This window comes from Delphinus delphis, chromosome 6 (genome assembly GCF_949987515.2).
Source record: "Delphinus delphis chromosome 6, mDelDel1.2, whole genome shotgun sequence".
Classification (NCBI taxonomy): domain Eukaryota; kingdom Metazoa; phylum Chordata; class Mammalia; order Artiodactyla; family Delphinidae; genus Delphinus; species Delphinus delphis.
The window spans coordinates 56,973,563-56,990,217 of NC_082688.1; the positions used below are offsets into that span (position 1 = coordinate 56,973,563).

Sequence of the window (16,655 nt, forward strand, 5' to 3'; positions counted from 1 at the left end):
TCTTTGGGTAATTACATTTCTGTTATTTTCTCTTCCCATGTCAAATGTTATAGAAATTTGATATTAAAAATTACTCCTTTAAATTTTACTCATTTAAATCTTTTAAAACTCTTTCTTCAGGAAACCAGAGTAACACATGTTTGTTGATACCGTATAATTGCTACATATATTTATATCATCAGCTATCTCTTTACATTGTTATTTTGAGTCAGGCATGTACTGAATGGACAAATAGAATTGAAGACAGCTCTTCATCACTAACTATGAATTGTGCATCCTTTGTTCCTATCACTGAAATTAAAGCTAATTAAACATAATTTTTGAAATGTACTTTTACATTACATTAATTTTATGCACTGATTTTATGTGCATAAATATTGTGTCACAGTTTATTTATTGTGTCATTTTAAAACTTCCCCAAATTTTGGTTCATAAATTGCAACTTATTTTGAAATATGTTTTGCATGAGTAAAGGACTAGACTTGACAATTTAGAAATTTTCTAATCACACATTAAGTATTATCATCAGTATTCTCTATAATAACTGTTGTGAGCACTGGTAACTATTAAGATGCACACTCTCACTATCACTACTGGCAGTGATAATCCTATTAGCTATGAGGCATGGGAACCAAAAGTATCTTTGAGCCAGCCTTGCTAATGTTTTGTTCTAAGCAGTGAGAATCAAAAATGGTATGGTAGGCTGCTGTTCCGATTTTATTTGTTCAGTGCTAAAATGTGTAATATTGTCAAAATGCAAAAGACTTTAATTAATGGGTCCATACTATTATTTTATAGGTTGTTACGGTATCCCTTCTCATGAGATCTGTGATGGATGGCTATGTGCCCGGTGCAAAAGAAATGCATGGACAGCTGTAAGTGGCTAATTTTAGTATCTTTTAGCTCCTTTTCTCACTCCATCCACTGTGGGTCCATTTAAATCTAGTGGTCAGGTAAGGTAGTACACAATGCTTTTGTGTGCCATTCCACAGTTACCTGTATTTCTTGTCTTCTCTTTCCAAATCATCCTACCTGGTAGCTCTATATCCATTGTGGAAATGTTAAATACATTTCTAGGCATCACTGTTTGCTCAGGAACCTGTGGAGACTACTGGTTTATTAGAGCATGTCCAAAGTATTGCTTCATGTTCTTGCCCGGCTCTATTTTGCAATTCTTGAAAATAAGTCTTCTAAGTAACAGTGAAGGTGGGAATCTTCAGTGACCTCTCAGGAAGCTGTGCTAATTCACAACTATTCCACTAGCGTGAGGTCTTCCCCGCTTATTCATTCGTACATTCATACTTTAGAAAATTTTAGAGTGTTCTGTGCTAGGCATTGCTGTGAACTTGAGATAGAAACTTCAACCACAAATGGTTCCCCACTTGGAGAACACAGATTTCTCTTCACCTAAACTGTTTTTCCTGAAGACCCTGTTGAAACTTTAGCTTACATCCAAGCATTACGTTCCATTCTGTTAATCCACCATGTCACCCATTTTGCCATTTGATTATGTGCTACCTTAACTTTTCTTAAAAATTCTCTTTCAAGAGGTATCAGAACATGTTTGAAAGTGAAGACCGATCAGATCTCAAGACTGTATCCCTCACTCTTGATCTCAGAGCAGATGCTCAGCTTGATTTGGATTATAATCGTAGCATTTGCTTTATTCCTTAATGATCTCTAATGTTAATGAAGTAAATTTCCTTACAACCAAAGTTACAAACCTGAAGGACAATGCTTTACATGAGGAAAATTTATGTCATGATTATGTATGTTTAGCTCTCAGTGTTGAAATAGACATATGGTGACTATAAATTAAAGGCATCTGTGAGAATGTCTTTCTGTATGATTTTTATAGCTGGCATTCACTCTGGGTAGTGAGGGGAAAATGGGGCAAAATATGGACACTCTTTATAGTCCAAATAATCTGATTTCATATTAGAGGTAACATCTCCAACTTAAGAATTCTTTTCATTAGTGGGCCCAGATAACATTTTGGTATTTCCTTTGGTGTGTTCATTATGTTAACAAAAACTGTATAAATGTACAGCATCTTTAAAACAGCCATGAAGTCCTGCTATAATAAATATATTCAGCTCTTATTTATCAAGCTGGTTCTATTCATATTATATGAGCCAAAGTAAAGCCTTGTAGAGTCAGTTTTACTAATGATATCCCCTCATTCACCCTGAAGTATAGATTTAGAATTTAGAGATATTCTAATCCAGTTCACCAAGGCATGAAGAGTTCTCTGTTCCATCCACAGTTACTGCTTGGCTCCTGTGCTCACACACCGAGCAGTCCTGTTACCCAAGGTACTACTGTCCTTTGCATGGCAGAGCCAGGGCCAGGCCTAGGCCAGCCACCCTGATTCTAAGGCAGCTTCTGATCAATTATGTCATTTTCCTTTAGCATGTCTACAGAAGGAAATACTTAATCACTCTCTGCAACTGATCTGAAGCATCTTTCTATTAACCTTAACCCCTCCGCACCCTCAGAAAATACAGTGTGCCTTTTGTATTTTAATATTGATACCATGTAAATCTCTTTTAATTTGCAATAAAAATGGGAGCTCTTAAATACAGCTTTGCATTGATTTTTTTAGACCTACATAATTTCTTAGTTCTAATTGGAAATTATCTGAATTCTCAGTGAGCCAATTGTTTTTTCAGTTTATTCGTTTTCAGTGAACTTTGTCCATGAAGCTCTATTTCTAAATTTTTCTCCTGAGAAATAACTGAATTTTATTTTAATCGTTGCCGAGAAGTAACTGATAATATTGATATTTTGGCTTTAACACCCTTATTTAGTGTGGCATTGAGTGTTGCAATATTAATTTTTTACTAAGTACTTAAGTATGATTCTTTGGATTTTGTGGCTGAAATGATTGCATTTTGAAAGTTCACTTAGAACTTGCTTTCTTAGGAATCAGTCTCACACTGTTAGTTTTAGGTTCCAGAGGAGTCCTAGACCTCCTTTTATTGATAAATAGAAGCTCTAAAAAAGCTAATGGAAATCTAACGAAGCAGCTGAGGTCAAATGCTATTTCATTGCTGGCTTTTATTTTACTAACTCTAATTACTAATTATTTCCTGGGATTTTCTTTTTAAACATGGTTTGTGAAGGTAAGGCTTATTCATCATGAACACAAAACACTCCAAGAGCATATTTTGCTTGGGATATGTATTTATACAACAAATGTGATTGTTTCAGTTAATTCTGTTTCCTTTTATGATTAGTGCTTTGAGTATCTTGAGGGTAAGAAAAGGGTAGCCTGAAACACCTTGTATTCATTTTCATAAGGTATGTGTGAGAATTGTATGTGGTAGTTCTATTTTTTAAAGATTCTTCTTAAAAAGAGTGTCTGTTGATGGGTGAATGGATTAAAAAAAAGGTTGTGTGTGTGTGTGTGTGTGTGTGCGTGTAGATACACACACATACACGTACAATGAATATTATTCAGCCATAAAAAAGGAAAGAAATCCTGCCATTTGTGATAACATGGATGAACCTGGAGGGCGTTATGCTTAGTGAAATAAGTCAGGGAAAGGCAAATACTGTATGCTCTTACTTCTATTGGAATCTAAAAAAACCCTGAACTCATAGATACAGAGCATAGATTGGTGATTGGCAGGGGCGGGGGGTGTGGGTGAAATGGGTGAAAGTGGTCAAAGGGTACAAACTTCAATTACAAGATGAATACGTTATGAGGATCTAGTATATAGCATGGTGACTGTAGTTAACAATGCTTTATTAGATACTTGAAAGTTGCCAACAGAGTAGATCTTAAATGCTCTCACCACAGAGAGCAGAGTAGATCGTAAATGATTTAATCACAAAAGATAATTATGTGAGGTGATGGAAGTGTTAATGAACCTTATTGTGGTAATTATTTCTCAATATATAGAAATAGCAAATCATCACATTGTAGAACTTAAACTTATACAATATGTCAATTATATTTCAATAAAGCTGGGAAAAAAAGAACGCTGTATCATAGAGATAAGTATCAATTATTTAAATTTTGGAAGCAAAGGCATGTCAGTGATTATTTCATCCAGTCCCAGACCATAACTAAGTAAATAAGTTCATACATTAGAAGATTCTGTCAGCTTCAACTTGGGCTTGGTGGGTGAGAATGCACATAAGGCTGGAATCAATGTTCACAGACCAGCTGTCTTTTTATTTACCAATTGTAAAGCGTGGAAGTTGCTCCGGACCAAACTGCCCTGCTAGTTTTTAAGTAACTGGAGGCCAGAACTTTGTCTCATTTTTCTCTATAACACCCCTAACACCTGGTATAGTGTTGGATCATTTCTGAACTTGCAGAGCCTTTATCTGTGACCTTGGTCTGTGACCTTCAGTGCTCTTACCATTTCCAGTTTTGGTTTAGTCCTGTGTTTCATTTTGCTATTATTTCTTTACTTTAGCCACTTATGTCATCTAAAATAAGAAACAACAAGCTGTATTGCAGCTTTACCTGCATGTGTTAGAGGGAGAGATTAGTTACAAAGTTTGAATAACACCCTAACTTGGATTCTAGAATCCTAGCTCCCTGCTCACATTCAAATGAAGTGAAATGAAACAGTGAAATAATTCCCCACATACCTGTCTCTCCTGACATTCAGGTTGTATATCTCATAGTTCTAATTAAATATCATTGCTTTGTGCCTGTTTTCCCATTTCAGTACTGCTCAGATAAATAGAGCTGTATGAAAGCTATGTTTGCGTTTATTAGAGTATTTTATTTTGAGCTCTGTTTGTTTCCAACCCTTTTGTGATTATGTAATTCATTTTGGAGCCATTTTTACTCCTTCATTATAGTAGCACTTTAGAGTGCATTCCAAACATTACCAAGTTCTGTTTTTAGGTGTTGAATGTCATTACTCTGATTCTAGAATGTATTTCTTGCTATTTTGAGTCTTAATTTGAATCTAATCACTTTTGACCTACATTACTAGAGTTTTGTGTCTAATCTGTTTATGGATTTCCATTTTATAATGACTACAAGTTACTGCTAATTAAAAATATAATGTAATATTCTCACTGTAAAAATACAGAATTTGTATTGCTTTCTTTCAGGTTTTTTTCCCTACCATTTTCTTTTTTATCCCTATTTTGAAAAGTTGTTTTTGAGTCTGAGTATTTCTGTAAAATTCCTGAACTCTACTTTAGGGCTTCACTTCTAATTGTGAAGGAGGATGTTAGTTAAATGTCTGGAAATGAACTGGTAACCTAAATACTTTTATTGTAAAAAATAATAATCTATGTGCTGAATACTCTGTAGAGTATTAAGAGGTAATATGCTAATAAATGACAGGAGGATTTTCTATACTATCTTCTAAAGAATTTATAAATGGAATTCTAAAGAATAAAATATAAGCAGGTTAAGAGGTTAAAGAGGAATATGGATAAGATTTTCTCTTTTTAAAATTTAGGAATAATGTAGCTTTTTGGTGGTTGTTTCTTTGCAGGAAATCTGGATGTTTCTTTTGCGGTGGGGGTCACTGTGAGGTTTTGTTTTAGTGCCAAAATGGGAGTGAAAACTTCATGGGAAGATTGGTAATTTAACATATGGGAAGTCACGTCATACTCAGATTTATGACTCTGGCAAATCTTGAGTTGCCAGTCTTCTGTCCAGGGTAGCGTTAAGCCTGTGCTGTAGGTTTTCATTGTCAGTGTGAAAAAGTCCAAGTAAAGTATCATTTGTGCTATGCCTTACTAGGGAGCTTTTTTAATCACCATATGTAATTCTTGGGGGGAAGGGAGGGGTAGACACAGTAGCTCACATACCTATAATCTAAAATCTTAATTACAGGAAGATTTAAAAGCAACATAATGAGAAGCTTCGACTAGAGATGTATATCTAAGGGCCTCTTCTCACCCTAAAATCCCTTGATTCTGTGTTGTTTTTTATTTCCATTTTGCCTTAATTAGTTTTCCTTAAGAATTGGGCAACTTCAAGAAATCTAACTTTATTCCTGTATTTCTTAACCTGGTCAGAGGTGATGAGTAACAGAAAAGTATAGGAATTGGAAGTGACATTGGTAATTATTGGCTGGATCAGTGTAGATTTTATGTGTTCAAGGAAACTTTCATTGTTTTTTAAAAAGTGACTTTAAAGGCCTTACTATAACTTTATCTACCTGATGTTCAGGAATCTGTGGCAATGCACATCATCCTCGGGATTTCTTTTTATTTCAATATATCCCTTTGCTCTTAATTTAGGAGAATTTGTTTAAATATTTTCGTTGCAAAGTAATACAGTAAAATACACAGTTGTATATTATATTGTTGGGTGGATATTGCCGTGCTATGAAAAGATAGATTTTGAAATGGAAAATTAAAGTAAAACATCTTAAAGGTTAGAATTTTCGTTCTGTATAATGAAATACATGAACTAGGTAATTGCACACATTTATTATCTATTGAAGAGCATTTATTATACTCTGTAGAATAATAAAGTTGTACTATATATGTATAACAAACATAGCATTCTGTTTTGTTTTGTTTTTTCAAAATGGTTTTAAGAAATCAAAACCCAAACATGAAATAGGTTTTCACCTTGGCCACCTATCTATTCACTGTCTTAATTTTGCTTATTTGTGTTTTTTTTTAAATGGACTAACAGATATGAGCACAGGCTATACCTTGATAATCATTTGGAATTAGCATCTTCTTTCCTCTTACAAAGAGTGGAATAAGCAATTGCAGTGATTAAAAATAAACATTTTGGTGCTGTTTGTTTATTTTTATTGCTTGATTATAAATAAGGGGCATCTATAGATTGAGTAGTGGTTGCCATTCATGCCCTCCAAGGCTGCACATAGCTATTTTTTGGCTTTTGAAAGAAAGTGAAGTGTTTTCTCTGCATGAATCATAATCACAAAGTTAAAATCTGGAAGTACCTGAGGTATTGGTCTTTAAAAAACCCAACCCCACAGTGTTGCTAAAGCTTATGAGCTAAAGAATCTGTGTCATTTGTTGGAACACATTTATCTGAACTCTTAATCTTTGGAATATACCTTAGTCTTTATTTTTTTTAATTAATTTATTTTATTTTTATTTATCTTTGGCTGTATTGGGTCTTAGTTGTACGCATGGGGTTTCTCTAGTTGAAGCGAATGGGGCCTTCTCTTCGTTGTGATGTGCAGGCTTCTCATTGCGGTGGCTTCTCTTGTTGGGGAGCACGGGCTCTAGGTGTGCGGGCTTCAGTAGTTGTGGCACTCGGGCTCAGTAGTTGTGGCTCACGGCCTCAGTAGTTGTGGCTCGCGGGCTCTAGAGCGTAAGCTCAGTAGTTGTGGCAAACGGGCTCAGTTGCTCTGCGGCATGTGGGATCTTCCCGGACCAGGGCTCGAACCCATGTCCCCTGCATTGGCAGGCAGATTCTTAACCACTGCGCCACCAGGGAAGCCCGTATACCTTAGTCTTAACTCCCTACCCTTAAGGCTCAGGTAAAAATGATCAACTTCTTGGAAAGTTGGTAACTCATCTTTGGGAATGATGAGGTCCCAGTCCCTATAACTCTATGTACTCTGGCTAATAATGGAGGAAGGTGGTCTAATAGGTAGAGTCTGACTCCTACTTTGCATTGAGGCTGGTCCTATAGATAGGGGCGTAACTGATACGAAGCAACCCTAACCGCACTCTGTTAAATCTGAAGGCAGTGCTTTCTCTTCTTTCTCTCTGACATGGGAATTCTCTTAGGGTAGAGATAATTAAAGAAAATGTATGTGGCTAAGGATTATGTCACCCTTATCGCATAATACAACCATTATATCTCCTCTGCAACTCCTCAAATAAAAATAGGGGTACTGATCATAGATGTTAGAATTGCCAGTCATTTGGCTCTTGGAAGTCTTGTGTTTTAAAAAAAGTAATAGTTTCATTTTAAAATGTTTGACCTACAGATTCAGAATAACTGCTGATTTAAATATAAACCAATATAAGTAGCAAGGATAGAATTTTTCTAGCTTCCATAAAATTTAGTACTGGCAAAGACTAAAGAATTCTTCATCTATCTCAGAAATTTCATTTTACAGATACTGAGCCAGGGGTTTGAGAGAGTAACTTCTTTGTCCAGGATCACCCCTCTATATGGTAAGAGAGCCCAGATTCATGGCAGTACTCAGGCCTCTCACTCTCAGACCTACACTCTTTTTTTTTTTTTTTTCAACTCTTCTCAGTTACTTGTTTTTAGAGTGGAAAGAAGGCTGAACAACCGGCCTAATTCTGAGCAATGTATCTGAATGATTTTTGTTTGTTTACATTGAAAATAAAGTCAGCACTAATAGTGTAATATGGAACGATTAGTGTTATTGGGTGGTTGAGTAGGGCAGTGTCCTTACTCTTTCATATTGACTCTAGTTTCTGTCTGGAGGACCTTTCCCAGAGCTGGATAATCCCCTGAATCTAGTTTCCCAATTGACAACCGAGTTGGCATTTTTCTTTAACAAGGAGCTCTGAATTGGCTTTGTAGATCAGAGCCATTGATGTTTAGATCTGATTGGCTGTGGCCTTGAGCGGTCGTGGTGGCACGCCTGCTCCCTGTGATGTGGTTTATGCTGTGTTTTTTTTTTTTAATTTTTTTTATTCCATGGGATACTGTCAAGACCAGGTGGTGAGAGGCTGCCAGTCTGAAAGGCTGACTTTGATCCTCAGACACAGTAAAACTAGTAGAAAAAGAAAGGCTGTATTCTTGTTGAATGCCATGGCTGTGTGTAGCCAAGTGGTTGCTTGTGCCAATTCTCCTCTCCAGTGAGGTGTCCCTGGAAGCCGCTAGCCAGACCACACTCTCCCATTTGAGGTGACGCATTTGAGTTCAGAATTACCTTTTCCCTCCTGAGGAGGCAGATTTTCCTGAACAGCTGCAGACTTAAACCTTGGCTCACAAAGGCCAGGGTGGTAATAATTATTTTACTTTGAGCAAACAGAACAGCGCATTTGAGGATATCAATTATCCTGACAGCATAGCTATGATGTGGAGGCCTTTCTGTTAGGGAACTGCTTACAGGCTAAAAAAGTCACAAATCTTTTTTTTTTTTTTCTGTTCATTCTTCTCCCTTTTGCTCAAAAGACGCAATCCCTCCCTACCCCACTTTGGTAATGGAGAGAGAGAAAGAAATCTACATAGCTTTTTGTAAGTGGAACTATATTCATAAATAGCTTCTTGATTGAGAACAAATGCCTCATTAATCTTAAGTGCTTCAACCAGAGAGCACAAGTAAAGTCAGGAAGAATAATGACTGACATTATGGGGAGCATAGCATACTGCACTGCACACCAGGATGTGCATGCCCGGAGGTCACTGGGCTAAAAGGCACATCTCCTTAGCAATGAGGAAAGAGATCCCTAGGAAGCGTGGAGGGGGAAAAAAAAGTGCAATGCAGGCGTTTCTCACGAATGGCAAAAACTAGTCCAGTGGCAGGATGAAGAAGTCATGTACTTTGTTATTTGCTATCGAAGGTCATGCTGGGAAGAAAGAATAAACCAGCTGAGTTTTTATTTGAAAGCCAAATGTTGTACAGTTTTAACAAAGTAAGATGTATGTTCAGTTTCAAGTACTTTGCTTAGGATCCTGGAAATACTATTATGTAAATGCCGTGAAGTTCCATGTAGATTACCTCTGATCAGTCTTAAATTATAGAGGTGCTTCTCCTTGCTATCGAGCATATGCCTGGCTTGCTATCAGATAGGTGCTCTGCAAACCTCAAAGTAAATTTTATACTGCTGTAAGGAATGACATTAGAAAGATAAATGGTTGGGGGGATGTAATTTGAAACAGAGAGTATGATTTCCTCTTCTGTTATCGTCCTTTCATACATATGGCTGTATGATAGTATTTAAATTGTTAAAATGTAGTGAGAACATCTCCCCCCACCTCCCTGCCGCCGGCATGTCTACATCCTAAACCCTGGAACCTGTATGTTATGTTGCATGAAAAGGGAATTATGGTAGCAGATAGCATTAAGGTTGCTGATCAGCTGGCTTTACAAATAGGGATATTATTCTGTTTACCTGGGTGCATTCAGTGCAATCAGAAGGGTCCTTAAATGAGGAAGAGGGGGGCAGAAAAGGTCAGAGTAATGTGATGTGAGAAGTGCTTGGCCTGCTGTTGCTGGCTTTGAAGATGGAGGAGGAGGGCCTAGGACCAAGGCACGTGGGCTCCCCTAAAAGCTGCAGAGGGCAAAGAAATAGATTCTCCCTGAGAGCCTCCAGAAGAGAGTGACCTGCTGACACCTTGATTTTAGCCCAGTGAGACCCATTTTGGAATTCTGATCTACTGAACTTTACATACTTATGTTGTTTTAAGCCACTGTATTTGAGGTAATTTGTTGTTGCAGTAACAGAGAACTAAAGGGTGTACAGTAGAAAGACAGCCTTTTGAAAGGGTAATTAGTTTTCACTCTTAACCATTCGGCATTCCACTAGGTATGTTGTATTTTCAGTGCCATCTTTCATTTTCAGGCATCTCTTTCTCTGACTACCTTCTGTCTGTCTAGCCCACACCCTCTGGTTCTGGGACTCCAGCAATCCTTTCACCTCACTGTGATGTATGATTCAGTAATGCTCCCAACTTTTCAGTCTCTCCCTCCCCTCATGTCCTTACTTCTGTTTAAGCTGCTACATTTCCTTGCACATAGCTCCCTTGCCACTCTCTGACTTTGTTACTCTTCCTTGGTATAACTCAACCCTGGTAAATCCAACTATCTATCTACTCTGTACCTGCACCTCTGTAGCTGAGTATGGCTGTGGAGAAACACCCCATATGCAGATTGCTCTTGCTTTCAGTTTGTAACTGATGGTTGGTCCTCAACGGTGTGGGTAATTCATGTTGCATTCCCATCACTCATTCACTCTACTACTCTCCTGACTGACTGTTTCATATCTTCTTTCTCCTCAAGCTTCCCCATCTTCTCCATCCTCACCCTCACCTCATGAAGTGTCTTCATATTCATGGAGAAATGGGAAGACACCAGTAGAGATCTTAATGTTTCTACCTGCTTCATATCTATAATATCTCTTCTCCTAAGGCCATCCGCTCTCTTATACACAGGATCATAGTTACAGTAATTCATCCCTTTCTCGCCCACATCCCTTCTCCAGATGATTCTCATTATCATCCACATACTGTTATTTTTTCCATCTTCAAGTAAACCAAAAAACCCTCTCCTGATCTTTCTTCCCACTAGCTCCCACTCTATTTCTCCACGCCCCTATATATATAGTAAAATTCCTGAAAAGGCTTATCTTTATTCACTCTCTCCGACCCTTCTCCCCCACATCTCTCTTACATTTATTCCAGTCATAGGCTTTGCCCCACTTTTTCTTAGAAACTTCTGTTTATCACTGTCTCCTGTTTGAAGCAGTCCTCACTTGGCTTCCAGGATCCTGCACTCTCCTGCTTCTCCTCTCACTCCCCAGAGTTCAAAATGTGGGCCTCTTTTCTACACTAACCCATTTGGTAACCTCATCCCATCTCATAGCTTTAATGGTTGTAAACAGCATCTAGGCATTGATGACTTGGGCGTTTCTGGTCCAGCTCAGTCTCACCCTTGTGGCCAACTTTATGATAGCATCTCCTCTAGCATGTCCAATAGCTCAAATTCACCCTGTCCTGAACTGAATTCTAGATATTCTGCAGGCTTCCGTATTTCCAGGCCTTCCAGCTGCTGAGGCCAAGAACTTTAGAGTTAGATTTGATGCTTTCTTTTTCTCATACCTCATATCTGTCTGACAGTAGATCCTGTCTTGTCTACTTTTAAAATGAATCTAGTATCCTGTCCACTTCTTAGTCACCTCGGCTGACATAATCCAGACTAATCTGCTCATTACCTCTTTCCTGGATATGGTAGTAACCTGCTAACTTCTCTTCACCCTTGAACCTTTGTTGTCTGTCAACACAGCAATTGGGATGATCTGATTAAAATATAAATCAGGTTATATGTCCTTGGTGCATTCAAACCTTACAGTGGCTTCAGGCCATCGGCTTTTTTTTCATGGCTTATGAAACCTTACCAGATATTCTTTCTCTTACTTTCTGATAACCTTTCCTATTAGAAAAGGCCAGGATCTGCTGCCATCACCTTTCCCTAGAGAACTCCATGGCCCACTCTCAAGTGCTTAACATCCTTTACCTTAAGTAATCTACTGATTTAGTTTGTCTTCTCTCCTAGCCAGAGTGTGTCTTTGTCATTCATTGCTGTTGCCCAGTGCCTAGGACACAATATTGGTGATTCACCAATATCTGTTGAATGAATATATATTTTCACTTATAACACAAATTAGGTGTGAGCATCTAAATTAGGGAACTCACTTGCTGGTATAAAATTTATTGGACCCTGTGAAATTTCCATTCAGAGGATTACTGTAGGAAACTTGTCATTCAATTTCCTAATCACTCAGAATTCTTGTCAGCCCCATCCTAACATGAGATTCCATCCTCTCTTCAACCCTGATAACTGAGCCCCATCTCCAGAAATTGTTCTTCCGTGTTTTGTTGATCAGCACTTTGTAAGCTAGTTTTCCATTAATGTGATTAATTAGTCTTTGTTTTCCCAGCTCAGACAGCCCTATTTTATGGTTTTGCATTTCTGTAATGAACACGTCAGATAAATAAGGCTGTGGGGAGGTACTTCAATCTTGTAATTTTTCTATAGCACTGAAAATTGGCTTTAGTGTCATTTATGGATATGTCAGCTAAAATGAGAGCTCCTTACAAGGCAGCTTGAGAATGTTGGTATTGACATTTCTTTAATTGATGTTTTATAGAAGAGCCATTGGAACATGATTTCCCTCTAGGACAAATAACAAACAACTGTGATAGCCATATTCTAACAATGCCTTTCTCACCATTGTTGTTAACGTTGTGTCAGCACTTTGATTATAAACACTCTTTTTCAGTTTAATAACTGAGCTGTAAAGAAATCATTGTGTTGTAAATTGGTATACTAGCTGTTCATCTCAGCAGAGACTTTTAATGAAACCAAATTTTAAAAGTAACTTGGTATTATTAAAAGGGGATTTTGTGAATGATATTAGGTGAGGGAAAGGGACCTAAGTAGGAAAGGTACAATGTCCAGAATATCTCAATTTATACTTTTTCATTCAGCTTTTAGCTGCCCTGGGGGTGGGTTACACAATAGAATGGCTCTTTAGATGCTGTCCTTGGGAGCCAGGAATAACAGCTGCTCATAGAGTAGTCATTTTGTAACAGGCGTTTCAGCATTTTTTTGTTTTGCTTTAGGAAACATTAGTTGACTAGCAATATATCTAAATCTGTATAATAGTGAGTCATTTTACACTGGGTGTTATTGTTTCTAGAAGGGGCATGCTCATAAACATAAGATAAAAAAAGCCTGGCAATGAGTGTTCACTGTGGAATTTTATTTATTTGTTTTGTTCTGCAAGGCTGAACAATTTTGGTATCTCCTCAGGTTAGGTTGGAAAGAAGTTTCCATACGCTGAAAGACTAGTAGAAATCACAGACGCCCATTTAAAATTTTCATTTAAGTAAAAAAAATTTAGGAAAAAAAGATAAACCTCCATGATTACATTAATTTTAAATTACACATATTTGATGGAAAAAGGTTTTTTTTGAATTTTATTTTATTTATTTTTTAATACAGCAGGTTCTAATTAGTCATCCATTTTATACATATTAGTGTATATATGTCAATCCCAATCTCCCAATTCATCCCCCCCGGCCACGCCACTTTCCCCCCTTGGTGTCCATACGTTTGTTCTCTATATCTGTGTCTCTGTTTCTGCCCTGCAAACTGGTTCATCTGTACCATTTTTCTAGGTTCTACATATATGTGTTAATATACGATATTTGTTTTTCTCTTTGTGTCATACAGAGACTGTCATACAGAGTGAAGTAAGTCAGAAAGAGAAAAACAAATATTGTATATTAACACATATATGTGGAACCTATAAAAATGGTACAGATGGAAGAAGGTTTAATTTCTTTGTGTGTCTGTGAGTTTTATTTTTTTAATGTAAGAGTAATAAGTATTGTTAGGAAGGTCTCCCATTCCCAACATTCTCAGATTCTCAAATCTCATTTTTCTTTACAGAAAACTACTCATACTGTTTAGTTAATCAGCCTTTCAGATCTTTTCTGTGCATAAACTAATGCTATATTTTGTTGTTCTTGGGAGACCCAAATGGTGTCACAGATTATTTAAACATGCCTAGTGTTTTCACTTAATATTTCATTGTGTAATTCATAGTAATTCAGTAATTTTTGGATTTACCATATCTTTTTCATCACTATTTTAAATTTCAAACCTGAATCTAATTTAAAAATTCAGACATTGCAAATAAAATAAGTAACTGACAATTCCAGTTCCTCCCAGAGGTAACTGTTTTCTCTATTATGAACAGAAATGAAATGATAGTCATTGTATATTCCTACTTCTGCATAGATGTAAATGTTTAGCTAAGATAGATTCTAAGAAGGTGAATTGCTTGTTGTAATTTATGTACATTTAAAATTTTGATTGATAATGCTGAATTCCTCTCCACAGCCATCATAACAACTCACATACCCCCAGACTATAGATATTCTGATTTAAAAATCTGAGGTTAACACTCATTATTTCATTTTCTTTATTCTTGAAATTATGTATCTTTCATGTATTTATTGGCAATGAAGAGTCTTTGAATCTTCTGCCTATTTTTCAAAAGTGTGGCTTTTTAAAATATTTTTTGGATAACAATCTTTGTTTTTTATTGTAAATTTTTAATCTTATTTTATATTAATTTATATAGTATTTTATCCTTTAGAATTAAAAAATTTTGATGTAGTCAAACTTTATTAATGTTGTCTACGTGTCTTTTGTTTTCTAAATGTTATATTAAGAAGTCATATTTATCCTAAATTCATCAATATATTTGCCTAAAATTTCTTTGAGTACTTCTGTAGTTCTGCTTTGTTTTTGAGTTTAGGTCTGTAAATCAATTGGAATTTATTTTTATGAATCAGAAATACATACACACACATTCAATTGAATTCATTTTTGAATAGTTTGTGGTATTAACTTTTGGTTATTTATCCAGCTCTAACTTTCTGTTTTCTAATTTTCTCTTCAACCAAGAGTAGTCTGCCTTTTAACATATCACTAAGTTTTTAATTTCAGGTTATTTTGTTTTGGTTATAGAATTTTTATATTGTTTTTAAAAATCTGATTTGTTATTTATTTATAGTCTCTCACTTACATTCCTAATACCCATATTTAATTTTTAAACATGTTAAAATGCTTATTTTACATCTTCTATCTGAGCTCAATGTGCATCTAATTCTATTGTGTTTTTTTTTCTGCTTATGTAACCATATTTTCTTGGATGTTTTTTGAGTTTTTATTGTGAGCTTATATTCCTTCGAACTTAATATTTGGGAATTTCTTGAGGGCTTTGTTATAGGTGGTTGCTGAAAATTACAATTTTCATTTTTATATTATCAAAATCCACCTTCCAATAATATCATCCTACTTCATGAACAGTGTAGGAACCTTACAACGGTATAATTTGATTAACTTGCCTTCTGTTTGTGGTCTTATCTTACATTTTACTTCTGCATAGACTCCACTCCATAGTATTGTTATTTTTGTGTGAAACAAGTTTTTAAATGAAACTTGTATAGTCTCTCTGTCTCTCTCTCTTGCTCTCTTTGTTTGTGTGTGCGTATTTGAAGATACTAAAGCTTTATTTTATATTTACCCGTTTTAGGTGCTCTTCATTCTTTCCTGCCACTTCATGGTTTAGGCTGGTGTCATTGTCCTTCATTCTGAAGATTTTTTTAAGTGGTTTTTATAATGTAGATTCATTCTCATAGATTTTTGTCTCTATGAGATTATTTTTATCTTATCTTCATTTTCAAAGGATATTTTCCTTGGAAATAGAATCTCAGGTTGCCAGCTTTTTTCTTTCAGTATTTTATGGATATTGTTCCATTGCCATTTTCCTCCAGTGTTTCTGGTTATGTCTTCTAGCCTGAGCTAGACTGGGTGGTTGATGCCACTGCTGGGAAACTGGCTTGGGAAGAAGACATGAGCTCAGTGTTGCACGTGTATTTGAGATGCCTGTGGAGCTGTCAGTGAGACATCTCAGGAGACAGATGTTTGAGTCAGTGGCCTTTTGGGAATCAGGGTAGTAGATCCAATGCCTGGCAAACAGGTGTGGAGAGAGGAGTGAATAGGCCCTGCTACAGAAATTACAGTGTTTAAGGAGCATGAAAGAGATGCCTGTAAAGGAAGCTGAGTATCAACTAGAGATGGAAAAGGACGATGAGGAGAGTGGCGGGTCATGGAAACCACAGGGAGAAACTGTTTCAGGCACAGTTGACAACGTTGAATGCTGCTAAGAGGTCAGGCGAACCAAGGACTTGAAATATCCATTACATTTGGTGACATGGAGGTCGCTTGTGACCCTAGAAAGAACAAGTTTCATGTTGTGGCAGGCGGGAGTCTTCTCAACTCCACTTAACACCTTGAGTCTACAGATTCCACTTTAGAGGCTGTTTCCTTCTGTTATATTTGGCTCTGCAGCACGTGTACCTGTTCATGACCCTAATCAGGTGCATGGAAGCAGCTTCCATGCTGCTTTGCTATATTTCATTCTGCTAACTCGTCCCTTTAGGCTTCTTCTCACTA

General features: G+C 36.6%; 1 protein-coding gene across 5 annotated transcripts in view; it reads left to right on the forward strand.

The window, feature by feature from the left end:
- The window catches only part of KDM4C (lysine demethylase 4C), a 398,364-nt gene that overhangs the window by 244,967 nt on the left and 136,742 nt on the right, over window positions 1-16,655 (forward strand). For all 5 annotated transcript variants that reach the window (XM_060014734.1, XM_060014733.1, XM_060014735.1 and 2 more), the window contains one exon: window positions 799-875. In XM_060014734.1, coding sequence (XP_059870717.1) covers window positions 799-875 — 77 coding nt within the window. The remainder of the gene's footprint in view (window positions 1-798; window positions 876-16,655) is intronic.